Genomic DNA, 25489 nt, shown 5'->3' with positions numbered 1-25489 from the left:
TGGAAAACATAAAGCCATAGGCTGTATCCCAGTTTTCCAGGCGGTCCTCCCGCTGTATCCACCTGCTGCACGGAGCGGGCAGACAGCGGGAGTCTGATGCCGAGCGTTCCGGTTCGGACCATCCCTAATTACACAGTTTCCACCAGGAGTCTTTTGTGCGCGTGAAGTGGAGTCTGGATCTGGGTAAGGGGCACCTCCTCTTTATAGATAACCTTTTGTAATTCTTTCTTTTTAGACCTGTAATGAATTAGATTAATGAGTAAGACACTGTATATACACAGACAGATTTCTAGGGATCAACAGAGATATGTCAACCAGACATGAAGTTAGGAACATTACTCGCATGTAAATTACAAATAGTCCACATTCATCAGGTCACGTGTAGCCCACCGATACTACATGCATGGGCACTTTGTAAAACCTTGCTCCAACACCTGCTGAATAGCACCATAAACTCCTATATGAGGAGCCACATATGACCATGTGGTGCAGCTCCAAGAAGCACCACATAGTTGCAGCTGAGACTCCTTTTGGCTAATGTGTGTTGTGGCTGGGGCTACGCAAGCAAAAGACCTGTAATAATACCTATTGTGTATAGACCCCCAGGAACGATGGTCTATATACAATGGGTTGAGTAATACTGCTGAAAACTAAGCAATATGCAGCAGCTACATGCTAATTTTCCAACTCAAGTTATGAAGCCCCTTAACAGGTTGTGTTTTCCTTACTATTTCAAAGGGTATAATATCTTGGTCAGTGAACTAGGCTTTACCATGAGCTTTCTCTGTATGGGATACCCTCAAATAATGACCTGTTGGAGGGCCTTGAGGTGAAGTTGAAAAACTGCTCCAGAGCTCACCCCAAACTCCTTAAGACATTAGCATGAACCTCTAAAGTGGTATAGATATCTGGGACATTTATAGCATATCCACAGGTATGAGAAAAATGTCTGATATATGTGGGTCTCACTTCTGGGAACTGCACTTATATCTAGTATCTGGTGTTGGTGAATGTCCATAACAACCAAGTGGGCTTTTTAACCCCTTAACGACGGATGATGTACATTTACGCCATCTTGTTGCTAAGGGAGTTCAGAGGGGGGGACGCGCCGCGACCCCGCTCTGAACTGCCGCGATCCTGGGTGCTATCTTCGGCCTGGGACTGCGGCTATTAGCAGGAGTGGCCAATCACAATCAAACATGACAGCTGCATTTAAAAGTCTTCTGTGCCCCTGTCCCTGGTGTCTAGTGGGGGGGATCTCCCCCCCGCGATGCGATCGCTGAGGGAAGATCCCTTCGTCTTACCGCCCCAGGACTCAGCTAAATGCTGATCCCGGCTCGGTATTCTGTTGATCTGGTCTGCAGCAGGCCAGACCAATAGAGCACTGATCTCATGGATTGTTCCTGTGTAAGACATACTACACTGATCTCTATGAGAAAAAAAAGAGTTTCTATTAATAAAAAAAATCCCCTCCCCTAATAAAAGTCAGAATCCCCCCTACATTTCCCATTTTATAAATAAAAATAAATAAATAAACATGTTTGGTATTAAGTCTGCCATTGCAAAGTAAAATTAGTGGCACAAAAAAATAAGGGCTCATGTGGGTCTGTAGAGGAAAAAATACAAGTGCTATGGCCTTTTAAACACGAGGAGGAAAAAACTAAAATGGGCTCTGCCATAAAGAGGTTAAAACAGTTTATGTAACTTGTACTGATATTAATATGAGTTGAACAGCACCACGAAATACAATGTTTTTGTACCTCTTAAGGATATGCAATAGTTAGCCCAAATAGGGATACCCATTTAGGAAACTGTTGGTCAGGTCTTAAAAGGGTAGTCTGGGTTTATAACATTGATTCCCAACTACAGGATAGCCCTTTAATGTCTGATCGGTGGGGTTTCAACGCCTATTACCGCAGCTCAGCTCCTATGTAATTGAATAGGAGCTGAGCTGCAGTAACCCAAGCCACCGCTACACCGTGCAGGACACTGGCTCCTCTAAACAGCTGATCATTGATGACCTGTTCTTTAAAGATGTTGCATATGGTTCTCTTATTTTGACACTGTGAATTACTGGGCATCAGCTTCTATACAATTTCTGCATCACCAAGCCTTGGTACATTGGCAAGTTTGAACATCTTCTTCTCCAAAGAAAGGCAAGTTATATATGTGTAGACTGCAGCTATACACCAAATCCATATGCTCCACTCCCATTGTGTCCAGATCCTAGTTTCTCTACTTAATGGTTTAAATGTGTATAGGGCTTGACTTCTTGAAGACTTTTTAAAGAAATAAACCAATCCCTGCTAACAGGAGATGTCCTTGATGATTGGAGAAAGGCAATTGGACAATTTGATGGATACAAACCAGCATGGCTTTACTGAGGGCCGATCATGTCAGAGTAATCTTATTGATTTCTTTGCCACAAAAGTTGGATGAAGGTGTCGCTGTGGATATCGCCTATCTGGACTTCAGCAAAGCCTTTGATACAGTTCCCTATAAAGAGCTGATAGAAAAGCTGGAGAAAATTAGACTTAATTCCTGGATAGTTCAGAGGATTTGTGGTTGGCTGAAGTATAGATATCAGAGGGTTCAATGTTTCCAAATGTAAAATAATGCACTTGGGAAGGAGGAATCCTCTATCCGAGTATCACATCGGCAGTACTGTGTTGGAAAAGACTTCAGAGGATAAAGATTTAGGGGTAGTGATTTCTCACAGCCTTAACCCCTTGCCTCCGCAGCCTGTTTTGTCCTTAATGACCAGGCTCATTTTTCAAAATCTGACCTGTCTCACTTTATGCGCTTATAGCTCAGTGATGCTTTAATGTATGCTAGCGATTCTGAGATTGTTTTTTCGTCACATATGGCACTTTATATTAGTGGCAAAATTTGGTCACTACTTTGTGTGTTTTTTTTGAAAAACATCAAAATATCATGAAAAATTAGGAAATTTTGCATTTTATGAACTTCTGAAATTCTCTGCTTCTAAAAAAGGAAGTCATAGCACATAAATTAGTTACTAAATCACATTACCAATATGTCCTCTTTATTCTGGCATAATTTGGGAAACATATTTTACTTTTTTAGGGTGTTATGGGGCTTAGAAATTTATTAGCAAATTATCACATTTTGTGAAAGTTTCCAGAACTGATTTTTTTAGGGACCAGTTCTTTTTTTAAATGGATTTAGAAGTCTGGTATCCTGAAAACCCCCATAAGTGACCCCATTTAGGAAAATAGACACCTTAAAGAATTAATCTAGGGTTATAATGAGCATTTTAACCCTACAGGGGCTGGAGGAAAGTATTCACAATTAGGCCGTAAAAAAATCGAAAATGAAAATTTTCAAATAATATATACGTTTAGATTAAAGTTTCTCATTTTCAAAAGGAACATGAGAAAAAAAGCATGCCAAAATCTGTAACGCACGTAAAAAAAAAACGAATTTTTCCAATAATATGTTCGTTTAGTTTGAAATTTTTCAATTTCACGAGGAACAAGAGAAAAAAAGTACCACAAAATTTGTAACGCAGGTTCCCATATGTGGGCATAAACCACTGTATGGGCACACAGCCGGGCTCAGAAGGAAAGGAGCGCCAATTAGCTTTTTTAATGCAGATTTTGCTGAAGAAGTTTCTGAGCGCCAGGTGCGTTTGCAGCGCCCCTGTAGTGTCAGCAGAAGAGAACCCCACCCAAAAGTCACCCCATTTTGGAAAGTGCACCCCTCAAAGAATTCATCTTGGGGTGTGGTGACCATTTTGACCCCACAGGTATTAGAGGAAAGTATTTAAAATTAGACAGTAAAAATGAAAAACTCAAATTTTCCAATAATATGTTGGTTTAGTTTGAAATTTCTCAATTTCACAAGGAACATGAGAGAATCCGCACCCCAAAATTTGTAACGCAGGTTCTCCTGAGTACAACGGTATCCCATATGTGGGCATAAACCTCTGTATGGGCACACAGCCGGGCTCTGAAGGAAGGGAGCGCCAATTAGCATTTTCAGTTCAGATTTTGCTGAAGTAGTTTCTGAGCGCCAGGTGCGTTTGCAGTGCCCCTGTAGTGTCCGCAGAATAGAACCCCCCCTAAAGTCACCCCATTTTGGAAAGTACACCCCTCAAAGTATTCATATTGGAGTGTGGTGACCATTTTGACCCCACAGGTATTAGAGGAAAGTATTCAAAATAAGACAGTAAAATTGAAAAACTCGAATTTTTCCAATAATATGTTCCTTTAGTTTGAAATTTCTCAATTTCACTAGGAACAGGGGAGAAGCTGCATGCCAAAATCTGTAACGCAGGTTCTCCTGAGTAGAACGGTACCCCATATGTGGGCATAAACCACTGTATGGGCACCCAGCCGGGCTCAGAAGGGAAGGAGCGCCAATTAGCATTTTCAGTGCAGGGTGCGTTTAAAATATAGTATATACCGCTGATCGCCTGCTCCGGGACCACACGGGGGGGTCCCCGATCACTGCCCCATGCTCTCAGCTACCTCCATTTATTCATTTCCATCCCTGCGAACGAACATCCAAGATGGCCGCCCGGGGAGGGATAGTGATCGCCCACTAGGGGGGCTGATCTGGGGTCTGGGGGATACATTTTCATCTCCCCCCACCGTGGATTCACGGTGGGGGGAGATGTAAGGCGGCGTCGGCGCCGGTAATGCCCGGTACCGGCGGATCACCGCTATAATGGTAATAGCGGCGATCCGCCGGTATTGGAGGACGAGGGGAGGGGGTCGGGGGACACACTGTTAGTGGCGGTGGGGGGAGGCAACGTTCTGCAGCCTCCCCCCGCCGCCCGATCGGCGGGAGGACACGGAATCTCCCCATAGACGCTGCTGTCGCATTGACCGCGGCGTTTATGGGGTTAACTGCCCGGGGGGAGCGCGGCTCCCCTCCGGGCAGAGGCAGCAGGAGGAGGCTGTGTCTTAGATAGGGTCAGCAGGGGGAGGCAGGGAAGCCATGACGTCCAGGGACGTCATGATGCGTTCTGCCATTGCTTTTCATGACGTCCCTGGACGTCATATTGGGGGAAGGGGTTAAAATGAGTCACCAGTGCAACCAGGTAGTGGGGAAAGCAAATCGTATGCTGGGCTGTATAGCTAGAAGTATAACCAGTAGGAAGAGGGAGATTGTGATCCTGCTGTATAGAGCTCTGGTGAGACCACATCTGGAATACTGTGTCCAGTTCTGGAGACCTCACCTAAAAAAGGACATTGATAAAATATAATTGGGTTCAAAGACGGACTACAAAAATGGAGGGTGTGAGGAATAAAACATATCAGGACACACTTAAAGATTTGAATCTGTGTAGTCTAGAGGGAAGAAGGGAAAGGGGGATGATTAAAACCTTTAAGTATGGACTAAATAAGGCTCAGGAGGGAAGTGTTTTTACTAAAAAAAACTGAGCTCAAGAACAAGAGGACACAGTGCAAGGTTATCTGGGGGAAAGATCAGAAGCAAAGTGAGAAAATATTATTTTACTGAAAGAGTAGTAGATACTTTGAACAAACTTCCAGCAAATGTGGTTGGTAAATCTACAACAACAGAATTTAAACATGCCTGGGATAAACATATATCTATAATAAGATAATAAGAAGGGAAATACTAAAAGGGCAGACTAGATGGACCCAGTCTTCTTCTGCCAACAATCTTCTATGTTTCTATCTAATAATCTGGCAAAAAATAATCTCTTACCTGGCCTCCACTTCTTCTATAGTATCTGGTAGCTTTTGGTTAGATGTTTCACTTAAAAATACTGCAGCAGTTCCAGATATAATAGCAGCGACACCATAGATTGCTGGAGGAAGAATAGGAGAGACTTCTGATAGCATCAACACCAAAGGGGCAACCATGGAGCCCACTCGAGCTTTCATACCGACAACTCCCAGCCCACTCTGTCTGTATAAGAGACAAAAAACAAGAATTAGCAGCAGCATCAATCCAATCATGTAGTCCCCATCACCATTAATTGATGTCTGACATTACCTAATAACAGTAGGAAACAGCTCACTAGAGTATATATAAGCACAGCAAAATGAGGAGGCCATGCCACCTTTACCAATCACAGCCAACACTAACCGTGCCATTTTCAGTTCTGAAAAAGAGAAATTAAACCAGTTGATCAAAATAAAACACCTTCCCTAAACACCCAGTGTGGTTACACGCCTAAATGCTGCTTGGGATTTTTTTTTGTCGAAATACATCTACAATAAAGGTGGCCATACACCTTCAATAACTGTCTTGTGTTCTCCACGGGGAGGGTTAAGCCACAGCCAGACACCTCTGGTGGCGACATCACTCCAAGAATAAAGGGGTTGGGCAGTGATTCATTGATCATGCCTAACCCCCTATCTCCACCGTTATTATCTGTCGATGGAGTCTTGGGAAACCCCCATAGATTTTATACTGGCAGCAGGTTCAGCTGACAGAAGTATAAAGTTAATGAGGGGCCTTAAAGTGGTTGTGTCACAAAACAAAGGGGGTAAAATCAGATGTGTACCACATATATGTAAGGGAGTACAAATGTGGTGTTCTTCATTTTTTCTTCTTATGCATCTAATTTCTTGCTGGTTTCTGCCTCATTCACACAGAGCAAAAATGGCGGAATTCCTTGGCGGAGAGCTCCTGCCGTGCTCAGTGTCCTGCAGTGAGTGAATGGGAGGGCACTTGCATGTCCGCTCCCGTCGCTCTCCGCTCAAAGAATTCACATCTCAATTCTTTGAGCGGAGGGGAGGAAGCGGACGTGCGGGCCCTCCCATTCACTCACTGCAGGGCACTGAGCACGACGGAATTCTGCCGTTTTTGCTCAGTGTGAACTAGGCCTTCCTCTCTGAACTGTGACCCTGTGGTTGCCATATAAGAGTGCGGACACTTTGCCACAATCCCCCTTACTGCATATGATGTGAAAACCAACTGCCAGTATTTATGAGACGTGATGACTGAACTGAGCGTGAGCGTCCTAAGAAAGTGGATGCCTGGTGGGCTGTTACCAATGGCAACAGGTCTATCTCCTTCATTTTCTTTGTTCAAATATTTTATTGTCATAATAACATTTCTCTTTTGTGATAACTGAAATAAAAATGGTAAACTTAACCTTGAAGTATATGGATCAATTAGTATATATGTGTAAATGTATATATATACAACTTCGAGTGCACTACCTGGTTCTGCAACTGATAGAACCAGTAAATAATGTAATAATAGTAATAATAATGGTAGGCTCTCCAGAAATTATATACAGTGGAGTGGTAGCTCGGTTTAAGAGTAACTTGGATTGAGAGCGCTTTGCAAGAAGAGCTCACAGTTTTTCAAAATTGTAACTTGGTTTAAGAGCATTGCTTTGGTTTAAGAGCTCCCTGTACTTGGTGGGAGGGGGAGTGGGGGAGGGGCATGGCCTGCATAGCGTTGTCTACAACACAATACTTTGACCCAGGAAGTCTCCTTCACCTTCCAAATCATGGCAGATCCACTTCCGGCTGGGGCTTGCATCAGGGGACAGGACTGTGGAGGTAATCTCTCCGTAGCTGTAACCCCTCTCTCCCTGGATAGAGAGTGCTGCTATACTGTGCCCACATATGCCCTGCTCATTCCATCATACTCCCTGCAGGCTCTGTCAGTGTGTTTCCCATCCTCTCCATTCCTGCTATAATGTGCCTGTTTCTGTCACTGTCCTCCTGCACAGCTCTGTGATTCTCACTTCCTGATTGGTCCATGCTGAGCACACACCCCTTCCCCATTGCTGTCACATGACCACACAGACCTCTGACAGCAGCCCTGCTTCTCGATTCTAGTCTGTTGTACTACACTACTGCATTATGGAGATCTGCAGTTCCATCCTGTATCTACAAACTGCTGCTGTTTTTCAGGTTTATGCCCTTACTATACATTATACTCCACATGCTGATTGCTATACTGTACAGTAATTTATAATGGGGTGGGGAACCAATTTATTATGAGAAATATTACTTTGGTTTAAGAGTGATTTGAATTACATGCGCGGTCCCAAAACAAATTATGCTCGTAATCCAAGGCACCAATGTATATACTTATATTTGTTAAGAATAAAACAGGTGGTGTCTCTATTGTTTGGACCAAGTCCTATTGGTAACCGAAATTACAGATGGTACAGATGTCCTCATAATATAATGTGGTTATCATATGGTAGATGACCACCGCTCACCGCTCCTGTAGTCCGCCAGGACGTCGGTACTTGTGGACCCTGTAATAAATGCTGGAGCTGGCAATGTCTCTGTATCCACAGATGTTGGCTGTGTATATGCGGCAGGATCACCTGCTGTCAGGTAGCGTTAACCTCACTAGCGTGCGGCATCCATGTATGCTGATCGGCACTTCACACAGGGCTCTCCCCCTTTCACCGTCTGGTAAGGTTTCAGCATGCGGCCTGGATCCGGCACGAGCTCTGTTATGCTGTATTACAGGTCAACTGTTTCTGGATAGTGGCATATGTATCAGGATACAAATAGCTTATGTTTTAACACTGCAACTTCTTTAGACGTGTTTCAGGATAGCGCTATATATTCTTTCCTCAGTAAAAATTTTGCTTTTTTTAGACCTTTAGTCCAAAACTACCCATGTCCTGGGAGGACTACAGGGGAGGTGAGCGGTGGTCATCCACCATTTAATATATATTTTCAGGACATGTATCATCTGTAATTTCGGTTACCAATAGGACTTGGTCCAAACAATAGAGACATCACCTGTTTTATTCTTAACAAATTTAAGTATACATACTAAAAGCGGCAATTTCAACTAACATTTAAAATCAGGAACTCAAGGATTGTATACGCAGCATGCAAGGGCCCTACATTGCTGCAAATAAGTTATAGATAGACATAGTCTTATGTTTTTTTATGTTTTAATACTTTATATGCATTTTTTATTTTTTATAATTTTATATAAACAGAATATATAACTTCTGTAGAGCCTACTATTATTATTACTCTTTTGTGATAACATTGGAACATTCTTTTAGGTTGTTATATAACACTGACAATATTCTTTTATGTAGTTTGTTTATCCAGGGAGTATATGGCTTAATACTTACTATTTGCTTAATTAATTGTTTTTTTTTTTACCTGAGTATGGAACCTTAGCCGCATTACTGGCATTACTTATGGCATTACTTATACTCTTGTCTTCTTCTTTTGTTAATAAAAAGACAATATTAGCCATAGAAAAATTATGGTAAATTTCCTGTGTACCTAATATTATTAAAAGATAAAACTTTATTGGCAATGACGGATGATTTCACCTGGAGGTATAAAAGCATTACACAACAAGGCTACACCGCCCAGTATCAAGGATGCAGACTGCGTAACCTTTCGCCCAAGATAGCTCATTAGGATGGCACCCGCCAACTTAAAAGGTAAATCAATGGTTCCAAAGATAAACTGCAACAGGAAAATATCAACACCGAAGTTCTGCAAATCCATGCCAAGGCCATAAAATGCAAAACTAGTGGAAAACCTGTAAGATAAGCAAAGTTATAGAATTGAGATTATTAATGTAAAAAAAAATCCATACATTCTGTAAATTTTGAAATGCAGTACACCCTATATAATAGGAATACATGGGTTTATCCTATGTCATTCATTGCACTTAACATGGAGCATGCCCCCTCATTTTGAGGAATATGCTCTTTCCCTGTGGTTTTCATTCGCTGCAGTGCATTGAAGCTATAACTCCCAACATCCCTGCCAAGTCAACAGAATTTAAAAGACAGATTGTTATTGCTGATTAATGTATATTAGCAGCTGACAATAAAGTTGTTCTTTTATTCATTACAGGTTACCACCACTAGATGGCTCTCTTACTTCACGCAAGGTATATGAATAGCACTGTACAGTAGTTGTAGTTTTTTTGCTTCCCTAATTCATTGTGGACCCAGCATAATGCAAGTAACTCACCAGACTAACATAAGACAAATTGTGACCTTGCGCATTCCAGCAGTGCGGAATAGGTCCAGCGGTGAATGAGCACGCTTCCCATTGTTTATATCAGATTGCATGTAAGAAATAAGAACCTACAAAAAAGTTATTAGCATCATGATAACTATATATTTTTTTTTTTATGAGACTTATTTATATTAACATTAACATTTAGTTGTCAATCAAATACAGTAGGGCAGATTAATTTATGTTCTTGCGCCTACATGTAGTGAAATGAGGCTAAACCTGGGGAATGTTGGTGCAATCTGAAGCTTTTTGTCATAGACCCAAGTGCAAGCCAATGTGAAAACTATGGGGTGTTCTTAGCCTATAAAATAAGTAAATCTGCAGCAATGGAGGTAATTCAAGGCTATACTAAATTTTAAGTACTTTTACCAACTAATACAAATGTTTCTGAGAAAGTGGGTAAGGATTCATCACGGTTGTCTCACCATCAGTGCCAATCTAACATGAAACAAGGAAGCCCTGCCGAACAGACATTGAGGAAGACTTGACTGATCTAGAAGAAGATCTCCATTTTTGTTAGGGCCTTCAAGGTTGATTATTTTCTTTGTTTGCCCCATAAATTATTTGTATATGTTATGGAAGTTTGTATAACACTTCTTATTTATCTTATTTATATTAGAAATCAGATGTATTAAAAGTGATCAAATATTACCTTCTCTGAGAGCTTTTCTCCTTCTTCCCTCTTTCCATTGATCCTGGCTACTCTTTGCAGATTCCTAAGTGCCTGGTCAGAACGGCCATTTATGATCAGCCAGCGGGCAGATTCGGGAACAAACCTGTAGCAATAGGATCCGCCAGAATACATTTATATACAATACTGTAAGCTGAAGATGAATGATGCTGCTGCACAAAATGTGCCTAAAAGCCTATGATCAAGAGACATTGCAGCTGAGACAACCTGGAACACTGGGCATATCATGCTGCATTGTGGCTGTGGAATGTATATTGGTAAAAATACTGTGATGGTGTCACCATTAAAGGGAATCTGTCAGCTCCCAGGCCTGCCCTAAAGTGCTCACAGTGTGCTGTAGTTGGCAGTCCCCTATTGTGCATGGTACCTTTTGGTAATATGTTGGTGCAGCGGATTATGTACAATCCTACTGTAACGAAGAACTAAAGAGGAATGGTCTGTGTCACACTCTGGCACGCCTCATCAGTCCTTCCTCCTCCCTCCTTATGAATAATCAATCTTGTCAGGCCTCCTGCTCACTCAGCTTTTAGCCAGTGTCTCTGATGGCAGATCAGTCCACTGTAGGCAGTTTATGTCTGGAAGAAACACTCAGTTATAGTTTAATCAGGGAACCCAAATGTGTTGGATCTTTGGTCTAGGGGTAACTCACCTGTCTAGAGACCTGCCAACAGTTCATTATTTGGTTAAAATCCCTGTTGAAATTGAGTGGATGACCGCCATTTAATGGTAAATAATTGCCATTATTTTAAAACAACAGCCATTGTTCAGGGGATTTGAACCAAAAAATTACCTGCTGGAAGGTCTCTAGACTGGTGAGTTACCCCCTAGACCATAACCCCAACACATATAGGTTCTGATATTCAACTAAAGCTGAGTGGGTTTTTCAAACATAAACTGCCTACAGAGGACTGATCTGCAATCAGAGACTCTGGCTGACAACTGAGCGAGAAGGTGGCAGGGCAGCATTGATTATTCATAAAGAAGAGGGAGTAGGACAAAGTGGTGATGTGTGCCAAAGTGGTGAGGTGGCACAAACAACTCCTCTTTCACACTTCATTACAGTAGGATTGTGTATAATCTACTGCATGGACAAATTACCAAAAGGTACCATACCTACTAGGGGAACTGCCAGCTACAGCACACTGTCAGCACCTTAGGTAGGGCTCAGGTGCTGACAGATTCCCTTTAAACTCTTTGGTAATATGATGTGTATATAACATTGAAATACCAACTGTGAGCCTCTGATGCAGTGTAAGCCTAGCCTACGCAGGCTCTTTTTAAGGGGGTATACCCATCCACAGGATATTTCATGAGTATCCCCCTAGATATGGGTCCCACCTTCTGCACCTGTCTTCAGATCGGGGGCTACCCAGCCACCTCCAGCCTGTTTGATGCTGCCTGGAGTCTATGTCACTGGCACAATAGGAGTTATGCAAATGGTCGTAGCCCCGTAAGCTGTTTAGCTACAGCTATGTGTAACATGTTCTATTCAACACCACAAGACAGATTTGAACATACAACACCACAAGACAAATGTAAATATACAAAACTACAAGACAGATGTGAACATACAAAACTACAAGCCAGATGTGGCCATACAACCCCACAAGACAGATGTGGCCATACAATACTACAAGACAGATGTGAACTTACAACACCACAAGACAGATGTAAACACAGTTAGACTCCCATACTGTCACTGTGCAAGAACTGACGTGGATTATGTAAGACTAGGTACTAGAGATGAGCGAACCGGGTTCGAGTCGATCCGAACTCGAACGTTCGGTATTTGATTAGCGGGGGCTGCAGAACTTGGATAAAGCTTTAAGGTTGTCTGGAAAACATGGATACAGCCAATGACTATATCCATGATTTCCACATAGCCTTAGGGCTTTATCCAAGTTCAGCAGCCACCGCTAATCAAATGCCGAAAGTTCGGGTTCGGATCGACTCGAGCATGCTCAAGTTTCGCTCATCTCTACTAGGTACACATTTCCGCTGAAGCCTCTGTCAGAGAGTCTGTGGGCCACAGGACAGTCAATTCTATAATGGACATTAAGGTTGCATTCAAACGTTTAGTGATCTTCAAGGTCCGTGGATGAATTTTGCTATCTACCTCCGTGATCTGTGAAAAAACATCTGTTTTGCATAGGTTTTATATCCGTTCGTGTTTTTCAAGGATCTGTTTAAAGCTTTTTAAATTACATCACATCCATATTTTTTTACGAATGGCACAGATGTACACAGATGTCAGATCTGTGCGATCTGTGAAACACACAGATCTCATAGACTTCTGTGGGGGAATCCATGCTGCGATCTCGTCTGAGTTATGACATGTCCTATTGTATCATGGAACGGATTGCAGATCCATAAAAAAAACAAAAAAAACAAAACAGAGCGTGTGAATAGCCTAATAGAAAGCAATGGGCTATAAAATTGTTCATGATCACGGACAACTTCATGGAATGTGTGAATGCAGCCTAACTGATGTAGACAGTTACCTGAGAGACCCCTTTGACTTAACTGGGGTCTTGTGGGTTTCCATCTGGTGTATGTTTATTTTGCAGGATTTGAGCTGACAATAAATATCTACTTGTAGATTTTATTTTTTTTTGTCTGCACAGATTTAGCAAAATAAAGGAAACTTCCAATGAAGCTCCCTTAACAGAGCAATTCACATTATCAGGTAGGTACTGGTAACCACATGGTCAATTATGTTCATCATAGCAATAGAACTGGTCACTATATGACATTGGCAGATATGCATGCTGATTTTCCTTCCATGACATTTGTAAGTGCTGACCTTTCATAGCCTGGTTCCCACTAAAGCCCTAAATGCATACATACATTTCTGGAAGAACTCAGTACCTGCACAGATTTTATTTACTGTGGAATAATGTATCACACGTATACAATAAACTATTACTAATTGACATGCTGCAAGAGTTGAGAGTGATAAAACCAACAGGCAGAAAAGACATATTTACAGCCTTACCACGAGGTTAAGAAGAAGATGTAAAATGGCGCAGAAACACTAAACTGAAGCCATCGCCAGTCTCGAATCCCATATGCAACGGCTGCAAGAACCAGCTGCCCACATGTAAAAGCATAACCAAAGAGCGTACCAACCACAGTGCGCCCTTTGGGTGCTACCCATTCTAGATCTGCAAGAGAAAATAAATTGGTTGACTGTGAGTGTCAGAGGTCCCCTACTATTACATCTGGTTCCACATAATGCAATACTGGATAAGGGCAACATGCGGAAACACAGTTTTTGAATGACATCCCATGGCAAAGGTGAAGGAGTAACCACAAGATGAAGGAGTAACCACACATTTCACCCAGCAGTTTTACTTCATATGAATTACATATAACACAGACAATGACACAAACCAATATTTGCTTAATAGCTGAACATTTTAGATCAAAAAGGACCATAAAACTTCCTTAGTATGGAGCATAGAAATATAACGTGGTGTGTGGGTAGATGGCGCCCTGTGCGAAATTTGCTTTTGGCACCCCCCTACCCCCAAACACACCAGAATGTAGCATTATTAGAGTCAGTGCTCCACACATAGTATAATGCCCTGAAAGTGCCCCCACACAGTGTCAAGAGCCCCAATACATACATTGGGTACTTATGTTATAAACACCACACAGTGATTACATATTGCCCCTTGTATGCTGCCCACTTAGCACAGACCCCTAGTGTGCTGCCCACTTAGTATAGACCCCTTGTGTGCTGCCCACTTAGTATAGACCCCTAGTGTTCTGCCCACTTAGTATACACCCCTTGTTTGCTGCCCATTTAGTACAGATCCCTTGTGTGCTGACCACTTAGTATAGACCCCTTGTGTGCTGCCCACTTAGTATAGACCACTAGTGTGCTGCCCACTTAGTATAGGCCCCTTGTGTGCTGCCCATTTAGTACCGACCACTTGTGTGCTGTCCACTTAGTATGGACCCCTTGCGTGCTGCACACTTAGTACAGACCCCTTGTATGCTGCCCACATAGTACAGACCCCTTGTGTGCTGCCCACTTAGTACCAACCACTTGTGTTCTGCCCACTTAATATAGGCCCACTGTGTGCTGCCCACTTAGTATAGGCCCCTTTTGTGTGCTCCCCACTTAGTACAGACCCCTTGTGTGCTGCCCACTTAGTATAGTCCCCTGTTGTGAGCTGTCCACTTGTGTGCTCCCCTCATCTCCCTGGTGGTCATCCTCTGTAATAAAAGGGAAATAAACAAGAAACAGAATTTATACTTACCTGGGAGATGCACCTTCACTTCACTGCAACAGAAAAAAACTGAAATTGGCAGCACCTCTAATGCATCTGTTCATACTGCAGGTTGCACGCCGCATGTGGCTAAAGTACAGACGAATAAACAAAAAAGTGCAACAGTAACCATACTCCACCGTACATACTCGCCTCGGCATACACAGGCTAAAAACCTACTCTATAGATATTAAAAATTAGCATCTTAGCAAACCATTGGATTAAACAGAGTGTACCATGTCACCACGTTACGATGTCCTCAGAGACATGGTCCCTACTCTAGCAATGGCCTCTCCTGGGCTAACATTAAGCCTAGAACTGAGCAGATAGGATCCAACTAATCTAACAGGACAGGACATGGGTGGAGTGCAAGCCAACAGGAGGTAGCCAAACCACCCATAACAGAAAAAATCATCAATCATAAATATTTTAGATCAAATTTTATTCAAATGCCAAACGTCCGGGTTCGGATGGACTCGAGCATGCTCCAGGTCCGCTCATCTATAGTTATATCACTTTAAGAAAAAAAGTTATCTAACATTAATGAAAAAAAGTAACTGCCCATCAGTCTCCACATGTCTATGTGATACTCGACCCATGGTCCCTTTGGTACCATTGCAATCGGCCTTTCTGCAGCCTTTGTTCCCTTTGTTTTAAAAATAGTGAACCATTCTAGGTAAACAGAGTTTACATTCTCAATAAATGATTGCTAATTAAACATATAACAATGACAGTTCCTCTCAAGCAACCACAGCCCGCACAGCTCTGGGAGTCAGGTTGTGACATCTCTATTTTAACCAGGAAGTGAAGCCTTGATGCAGTAGTAAGTGCAGGGAAAAAAGCACTTTATAAGCATTTCCCATAATAAGTGTATATTGGTGATTTGTATAACTTTTGGGGGGGCAATACAATACCTTAATAAAAGATTTTCAACGGACTTCTCCTTTAATCTTCCCGGTCTGTGTCTGTATGAGTGACACAGCTCCATAGACTTATATTATGCAGGCGTCCTGGTCACGTGACACAGAGTTGGAAGAGAATACACTGAATGTGGACTTCTTCTGGCTCATTCTGATCAGTGGCAGACTGAACACTCAGACCCCAACCAATCAAAACCTTTAGACTTTACTGGTTGCTAGACTGAGCAATGAGCAATGCATTGTCTCACTACCCAGCTTGCTGCTCTATCCAACTATTTGAAGGTCACAGATGCCATAGACTTACTATAGAATCTGAGCAGCGAGCAGGGCTAGCGATTCATTGGTGGAGATCTAAACACCCTAACCGCAACCAATCAAAACTTTTGACATGCCTGTGTGAGAGTGATGCTTTAAAATCCACATTGAATTTACAGGTAAGATAGCTGTTTACATACTCAAAGAGATTGTGTTGAGAATAATTCCAGAGAAAGCTATCCCACACAGGCACCGGAAAACGCAGTAAGTCACAAAGCTGGGAAGGAAGGCGACACATGTTCCAGATACGGCCAATGCCAGGCAGGAACTAGTCAAAATGGCTTTTCGTCCAAACCTAATAAAAATAAAATCAATATGTATTAATAATACATGCTCATCTTTCTTTACTTTTTTCTCACTGCGGTGGTGACCTGTGCCCTGGGCCGCACCCGCATCTGCTTTCCCCGGTGGCTGTGCTTGGCAGACGCTGGAGCCCATGTGCAGGGGTCCGGCACCGTCTCTTTGGCCCTCCCAGGCGCCTCACCTGCCCCCACTCTTGCCCTCTGTGTTGCTCTCTAGTTCCTGTTCAATTCAATAGGAGCCGAGCTGCAGTAACCTGTGCCACCACTACATAGTAGAGGGCACAGAGCTTCTGGCATCATTCACTGTGTATAGGTGTTGGTGCAGCAGCTCCCCCAAATATAGTCTCAGCACCCCACCAGTCAAACACTGGTTAGGAACCCAGGCAACCCCTTTAAAGCGGATCTATTACAGAGTTCCAGATGCATGGTTGTATGGGGCTTCTTAGTCTGATGTCAGGCATCCTCGCTTTTACATATTGATCCCTCCACGCAGGGATAGCTGTCTTTTTACTATTATGGAAATGAGGTCCAAAAAGCCCACAGGGGCAAAGTCCAGCAATGTAAACGCAAGTGCCTGCCTGCAACCCCCCTGTGCTTGCTTTTATCTGCCTCCAGTTGCTTGATTGATATCCACTAGGCTTTACTTTCAGCTACTCCTACTAAGATGAAATCCCACATGAGTGCTCTGCAAACCATGCTTGGGGCATGCACAGTTCTCTGGGCTTCTCACAGCTGCCTCTAGGGCTTGTCTGCTGGGAGAAGTTCAGCTCTCAGTAGGTAAAGTTGAAGGTAAAGTCCAATTGATGTCAATCAAGCAGCTAGAGGCTGATAAAAGTGAGCACAGGGGTGAAATGTACATAGCTGGGCTTTCGCATTTAGGGGGAGCAGCCCTGGGCTTTTGGAGCTAATTTCCATATTAACAAAAAGCCACTATCTTAGCTCTGTGGGCTTGATCTGTAAAAGCAAGGTAATACATGAAATGAGATTAAGAAGCCTTCTACTAGTATTCACTTAGCTTAGCACTGCTTTTGGAAGAAAGCAGCTATGTTATTCTATTTCTGAATATTCCCTTTAAAGTGAAGGTGTCATCAGAAATTACCTATTGTGTAAATCAAGTTTTTGTGTTAAACATATTTTTAAAGATTTAGGGGGTGATGTTTTTTCTTACATCTTTCTTCAAAGATTTTTTGGGTGATGTTTTTTCTTCATCAATTTTTCAATTTCCTATCTATATACAATTATGCGCAAAAGTTTACATACCCTGCCAGATTTTTGCTTTCTTGTACTTTTTTCCCACTCATGGTTAGTGGTTGGGTGAAGCTATTTACTGTCACACTACTGTGTTTTCTATTTTTACATCATAATGACAACCAAAAACATCCAAATGACCCTGATGAAAAGTTTAGATACCCTAGTCTGAAGTATTTTGTGGTAGTTATGAATGAGGCTATTTATTTTCTCAGATGGTAAAGCTGCCCATTCATTTTGGCAAAAAGTCTCTAGTCCCTGAAAATTCCTGGTCTGTCTTGCAAGAACTGCGTGCTTGAGATCTCCCCAGAGTGGCTCAATGATATTGAGGTCAGGAGACTGAGATGGCCACTCCAGGACCTTCATTTTATTCTGATATTTAAGGAATTAATTGATAATGCCAGTCAGCAGTGTTCAAACTGTGATTAAAAAATGGAAAATCCGGGGCTCTGTAAAAAACAAACCACAGTCATGTAGACCAACAAAAATTTACAGGAAAATTGTTCGGGATACAAAGAAAAATCCAGATGAAACAGATGTGGCTGTTTCAAGTTGTATAATAAGGAGGCACTTGAAGAAAAATTGGCTGCCTGGTCAAGTCGCCAGAAGAAAGCCATTACTGCGCAAATGCCACAAAGTATCTCACCTACAATACACCAAACAGCACAGAGACAAGCCTCAAAACTTTTGAAACGAGGTCATTTGGAATGATGAGACCTAAATCAAACTTTTTGGCCAGAACCATAAACGTTATGTTTAGAGAGGTGTCATTCCTTCTGTAAAGCACCGAGATGGATTGCTGATGATTTGGCGAGCTACAAAGGCACAAAAAACTCAAAGTTGAAGAAAATATGAATGCAACATGATATCAGAAAATACTGGAGGCAAATTTGCACTTATCAGCGCATGGGATGTACTTGGCTAAGTTGACCTGTCACTGGCTACAGCAGAACAAAGTGAAGGTTCTCAGTCTCCTGATCTCTATATCATTGAGCCACTGTGGGAAGATCTGAAGCGCCTAGTTCATGCAAGACAGCCCAGAAATTTACAGGGACTGGAGGCTTTTGCCAAGAAGAATGGGCAGCTTCACCATCTGAGAAAAAAAGAGCCTCATCCACAACTACCACAAGCTGTCATTGATGGAAGAGGGGGCAATACACAGTATTAAGAACTTTTGATCATTATAATGATTTAAAAAGAGAAAACACAGTAGTGTGACAATAAATGGCTTCACCCAACCACTAACCATGAGTGGAAAGAAGGTTTCTGTAATATCATATTCTCAGAAAAAAAGGACAAGAATGCAAAAATTATGCCGAGGTATATAATCTTTTGAGCACAACTGTACCAAGATAATCCTAAAATCATGCATTTTTCCTTCTAACCACTAAGGGTTTGTGCACACATGCACAATATGCTCCAAAGAAGCCGAAAAGAAGGGCAGTTTCAAGCTCAAGTTGACTTTCATAGGAAAGTGGGGAATTACAAAAAGAGCAATGAAACAAGGAGCACAGAGGAAATATGCAACATTTTGCATCTTTATTCAGCACTGCAAAATAACTGATGGAAACAGTGAAATGAATGGAAGGACTGGGATGGTGTGCTGCTGTGAGATTTATTACTTAACATATATTATCTGTGATTACCTGTCAGACAAACTCCCGAGTAGAAAAGCTCCAGCCACCACCCCGGCCATGTAAATTGATTGGGCTACTTGCCTCATTTTACGATGGTTACAGACTAAATCCCACTGCAGGAGAAAGAAAAAAAAGTCTCACATATCTTTCAGAACTACAAGAAATCATGGCTTACTGAGATGAGTTATGTTCGGCTGTAATCTGTAATATCCTTGTGCCAGTATCCTGACATAAAGCTGCAGTGACCCAGGACAGCCACTGTACAATACCTAGTAACCCCTGCTCCCAGCTCTGTTCACTCTGTGTTTTGCTGGCACCACAGGGTGCCAACTATCCTGTAGGGTGCCAGGTATGAGCACTCCGCTTATCAGATATTGGTGGCCTATCCATAGGATAGGAGCTCAAAATCCTTAAACAGGCCTCAGATTTTCAAGAGCAGGATATTGCTTTAAAAAAAAAAACACTGACTATGTTCTTTTTTAAAGTGTCACTGTTGCTATAATTTTCAAAATCTAAATCAACAGTAGATGTGATATAAAGCAAGTTTGCAATTTACATTTAATTTTTTTAGTTATCATTGAAAACACAGCACTTCCTGTTTTCTGACTCTTTTTTTCCCTCAAAGAGTCAGAAAACAGGAAGTCCAGTGTTTCCTAGGCCATCTAAGCACTCACAGAGAAGGCAGTCATGTGATTGATGGACACATTGAGCCGTGACACTCTGTATTGGCCGGTATACTAGAACACATTGTGAGCATAGCCCTAATGTATAACTAGGATTGTTGTAACATAGAAGAATGAAAGAGTCGCTTTTGACATTCTTTCACTGAATGAGAAGACGATCCCGTTATCCTGACTAGACACATGGTATAGTGACTATACGTTACTGTCCCGTCTCAGCCAGCAATTGGCTGAGTGCCCTGTCACTTCAGGGACCGGCTCTAAAATTCCAGTGGCGGCTGCGGGCAGAGATCCGAAGCAAGAGGAACACCGAAGAGCATGGAGAGGTATGTATAAGGTTTATTATTTAACACTAGGGCAAGGGCTGCACGAACATCATCGGGAGGGGGACATAGGGTTTTCTCAGGTAGAGATGATAGAATTGTTGGGTATTAAGATTGTTGCGGACGCAAAGAAATACATTCAACTGAATCTGAGACTTCTGATTGAAAAAGTAGAAAGAAAGATAGAGCTTTGGCTAAAACTATCTTTGACAATGGCGGAAAGAACTGCATTAGTTAAGATGGTTCTTCTTCCTCAGATCTTATACTATATTCAGGCATCTCCTATGTGGATTCCGGATATTTGGTTTAGAAGGATTAGGGAATTGATAAATAAGTTACTGTGAGGAAGGAAAAAGGTTAGAATAAAATACAGGGCACTGATTAAGCCGGAGGGTTGGGGGGGTCTGACCTTGCCTGACTTCGAGCTCTATTTTATTGCAAAGGGAGCCCGAAGCCTGGCGAGGGGGACCTTCTCAATTGTCTTAAACTGTTAAAATGTTATGATTCACGTTGGGGGAAGGTAGAAATGTATTTGAAACACTTGAAGCTGGGAGGTTTATAGAGGGCAGAATGGCCCTATTTTTTTAACACACTATTATGTAAAAATTTGGAAAAGGATTAAAAAATTATGTGAGATGAAAGGCAGCTTGCCTTGTACACCGATTTGGGGGAATATAGAATTTAAGGAATTTTATAGTGAAGAGCAAGAGTCAGGTGGGAAAAGGCATTTGGACCAATCACAGACGAGACCTTGAAGTTATGTGTCATGAATATGTGAAATAACTGTCAATATTATGATTGGATGATTTGATTGGCGTGTTTATTATGAGATATATGTAATATTGGTTTTATACGGTTTTGTAAATGAGCATTTGGTAAAATAAAAATTACTGTACAGTATAGCAATCAGCATGTGGAGTATAATAAATAGCAAGTGCATAAAACTGAAAAAACAGCAGCAGTTTGTAGATACCAGGAAGTGAGAATCACAGAGCAGCACAGGAGGACAGTGACAGAAACGTTTCTATACAGCAGTGTGTATAGCTGAGTGTGAGTGCAGGCACATTATAGCAGAAGTGCGTGCAGCTGAGTGTAAGTGCAGGCACATTATAGCAGGAATGGAGAGGATGGGAAACACAAGGGCTGAAATAGACAGCAGGGAGCATGAAGGAATGAGCAGGGCATATGTGGGCACATAAATGCAGCACTCTCTATCCCAGGAGAGAGGGGTTACAGCTATGAAGAGACTTCCACAGTCCTGTTTCTTGATGCAAGCCCCAGCCTGAAGTGGATCTGCCATGATTTGGAAGGTGAGGGAGACTTCCTGGGTCAGAGTACAGTGCTGTAGACCCCGCTATGCAGAACATGCCCCTCCCCCACTCCCCCTCCCACCCAGTACAGGGAGCTCTTAAACCAAAGCAATGCTCTTAAATCAAGTCAGAATTTTGAAAAACTGAGCTCTTTTTGCTAAACGCTCTCAATCCAAGTTACTCTTAAACCAAGGTAACTCTCTCAGAAGCTCTTTTTTTTTGTTCATTCTTTTATGACACGAATATCTCTATCCGTATCTCTATGTCACTTCCATGACTAATTGTTAAAGTGTTACACAAAACCACAATTCTCCCTATTGGAAAGCTGACAACCACTGGACTCAAATACCCGAACCGTTCCTGACCCTGACTGTCAGCGTGGATTAAAAGATTCTTTTTATTTAAAAGGAAAAGCCATAGAAACACTTTTTGAGGGTATGACTGCAGATTGTGTAATGAAACCTACACCACTGTAGCAGCATCTTTTTGTGGGTTGCAGGGGTGACAGATTCACTTCAAAGCTTTACTGTCATTTGAACTAACTTTTGACATGTCATGAGATGTTATTGATGGCAGTGGGTATCTGCAGTGTGATCTGTCTACCCGGCTATATCTCCGGATCGCAGTGAGACTCGCAGTGACATGTCAAAAGTTCAATTACATAACAAGCTTTAAGCTATTTCTTGATTACTGTAATTTAGGTGTTTTTTTCATAGATGTTTCTTTAACCCACACACTGTGTATAACACAGGGGCATTAATGAAGTCTCAAAGAGAATCTTCCTGGGTCAGAAATATGTGCAACCTGTGTAGCTTTACCCAGGTCGCAGTAGCTGGCAGCTTTGTTGTGTCTATTAGATTATATGCGAGTGACTAAAGCCCCTACTACACGGGAAGATGTTGAGAAGCAAACGAGCTCTGTCGGCGCTTGCTTGCTCCTTGTTTCCCCACTCGCTGTCGCCGCTATTACATGTGTCGGCAGTGAGCGGGTGAAAGCCGGGGGTGGGGTTGGCGTGGAGAGGGGTGGGGCCACAGGGAGCTGCGGTCACCCGGGCAGCACATAGAGGATAGCAGCGGTCTGCTGCAGTCGCTCCCATTCCTCGGAGCGATGGCAGCATATCGCTGGCATCCTGGTCATTTGTTTCTTAACATGTTGAAAGACAAACAACAGCAACGATCAGCCGACATTGTTCATTTCGGCTGATCATTGCCTTCTATTACACAAAACAATTATCGTCCGAGTATGGCCGATAAGTGTTTTGTGTAATAGAGCATTAACTCTTAGAGGACCGGGCCAATTTCAATTTTTGCGTTTTCTTGTGCTTAAAAGGCCATAGTGCTTGCATTTTTTCACCTAAAAACCCACATGAGCCCTTATTTTTTTGCGCCACTAAATGTATTTTGCAATAACAGCCTGAATTTTTGAAATAAAGTACACTGGGAAACCAGAAAAAAATTTGATGTGTGGATGCAACAAAAAATGCGCAATTTTGCACTTTCGGATTTTTTTGTGCTTACGCCATTTACTGTGCAAAATCAGGAATGAAATAAATTATTTTTTTGGGCAGTTATGCACGCGACGATACCAAACATGTTTATTTTTATTTATTTATAACATGTGAAAAGGGGGGTGATTCACACTTTTATTAGGGGAGAGGGTTTTTTATTAATAACACTTTTTTTTTTTTTTAAACACTTATACTAGAAGCCCCCCTTGGGGACTTCTAGTATATGCACACTGATCTCTCATTGAAATCTATGCAGTATAGTAATACTGCATAAATCAATGAGATCGGCACTTGATTGCTTTCGGCTGCTGCAGCCGAAAACAATAGAGTGCCGAGCTGGGATCAGCGCCATAATGGCACAGACCCCGGCCCAGGTCAGAAGTAAGGGTCGCCCCTCCACGATCGCGTCGCGGGGGAGCCATCCGCACCGCTAGACACCAGGGAACGGCTGAAGTAAGTTTTCAGATACAGCTGTCAACTTTGACAGCTGCATCTGAAAACTTAATTAGTGGGAACGGCGATCGGACCGTGCCCGCTAATAGCCGTGGTCCCGGGCTACAAGCGGCACCCAGGACTGCGGTGATTCAGAGCAGGGCGCCGCGCAGATCCGCTCTGACGTCCCCTAGGCGGCCCAGGACGTATGGGTATGTCCAGGGTTGTCTATCGGTTAAAGGAGAGGTCCGGTGAAAATATTTATTAAAGTATTGTATTGCCCCCCAAAAGTTATGTAAATCACCAATACAGGGAAATGCTTAAAAAGTGCTATTTTCCCTGCACTTACTACTGCATCAAGGCTTCACTTCCTGGATAAAATGGTTATGTCATGACCCGACTCCCAGAGCTGTGCGGGCTGTGGCTGCTGGAGAGGATGATGGCAGAGGGATGCTCAGTGTCCCTCCAGTGCCCTGTGTCCCTTAGTGTCCCCCTGCCATCATCCTCTCCAGCAGCCACAGCCCGCACAGCTCTGGGAGTCGGGTCGTGACATCCCCATTTTATCCAGGAAGTGAAGCCTTGATGCAGTAGTAAGTGCAGGGAAAAAAAGCAGTTTATAAGCATTGCCTGTAATAAGTGTATATTGGTGATTTGTATAACTTTTGGGGGGCAATACAATACTTTAATGAAAATTTTCGCCGGACTTCTCCTTTTAGGATCTTTATATATGGATTGATTATCGGCAGGCAACCCTCACTGCTGATTATCGGCTAGGGTAAAAGGGCCAGCAATCAGTTGACTTGAATCTTTCTCTCGTTGACTAATCACATCTTTTGTGAAGGCATTGAGATCACCGGTAGACGTCCACACATCTTCCTGCGTAAATGGGCGACTATCGTAATAGGTGGCACAAACAATGCATGATCAGCATTGATCTTGCTGATCATTCCCCTCTTGCAGTGCAGTGTTGGTCTGTGTAAAAGGGCCCTTGGCTGATGAATTACACAGCTCACAGTTATGATTGGGTTGTTAGAGATCTTTTAAAGAGTCGCATGGGTGTCCCAATAATTGTCCAATTTAATCATAATAAACAATTCTTTATACACAGGGCCTGCTCCTGTTTGCATAGTACATTTTAAAAAGTTATTATACCCCTAAACATATACACAAAAATTTATGAAAGGAACTTGAAAGAACTAGTGACAATGTGGTAGATAGATAGATTGACAGACAGACAGATACTGTAGATAAATTCTGGGCATACCTCAGTGACGATGGTGGAAGAGAAAGCACTCCTATCATAGACCCAGCCATCTTTACAAACTTCAGTGTCCTTCTTGGAAGTTCCATTTGTCCAGTAAAAATGATCAGAATTTCTAAACCTCCTGCAACTTCTGGTATCTTGATCCCCATCCAGTGGTATGAATGCTGCCAGGTTACTTTGATTATATTGAACTGAAGAATTATCCACACCTGGTATCCAACACCGGTGAGCTGGTATCGCAGCAGAAAAATTCTGAAGAAAGTTATGACTGGCCATGAAAACTACAGGGATCAAAAGCAAAGCAGTGTTGATCACCTGGAATCTTCCTAGCCCCCCAACAATTTCTAGGAGGTCATTAAACCCCATAATTTATATAAGTTGCTTTATAGATAGGTTGTGGATAGGGAAAAAGAACATAAAATTATAATTTGTGAGTCCAATCGTGTACTCTAGGCTCCACCTTTCTAGACACCCAAGCTGCAACCTACACTGGTGCTGTTTCCCAGTGTTTGTTTTGGTACTGTGTGCAAGAAAGAAGATTGTCCTGATATTCTCTATGGGAAATGGACCCGACTATAAGTGAAGGGGGGGGGGGGGCTGCTA

General features: G+C 42.4%; 1 protein-coding gene across 1 annotated transcript; it reads right to left on the bottom strand.

The window, feature by feature from the left end:
• Positions 1-111: 111 nt before the first annotated feature.
• Positions 112-25252, bottom strand: LOC138789583 (solute carrier family 22 member 6-A-like). Its single transcript, XM_069968306.1, has 10 exons — positions 24887-25252; positions 19380-19483; positions 16324-16478; positions 13667-13835; positions 10633-10756; positions 9933-10048; positions 9278-9492; positions 5992-6100; positions 5701-5904; positions 112-237 (listed from the first exon to the last, which is right to left on the bottom strand). Exons 1-10 carry the CDS (start codon positions 25250-25252, stop codon positions 129-131), a joined length of 1671 nt encoding a protein of 556 aa, XP_069824407.1. The 3' UTR covers positions 112-128.
• Positions 25253-25489: the final 237 nt, after the last annotated feature.

The sequence above is a fragment of the Dendropsophus ebraccatus genome, chromosome 4, assembly GCF_027789765.1.
Source record: "Dendropsophus ebraccatus isolate aDenEbr1 chromosome 4, aDenEbr1.pat, whole genome shotgun sequence".
NCBI lineage: Eukaryota > Metazoa > Chordata > Amphibia > Anura > Hylidae > Dendropsophus > Dendropsophus ebraccatus.
The sequence above is the reverse complement of the archived record's forward strand: the minus strand, read 5'-3'. Positions and strand labels throughout refer to the sequence as shown.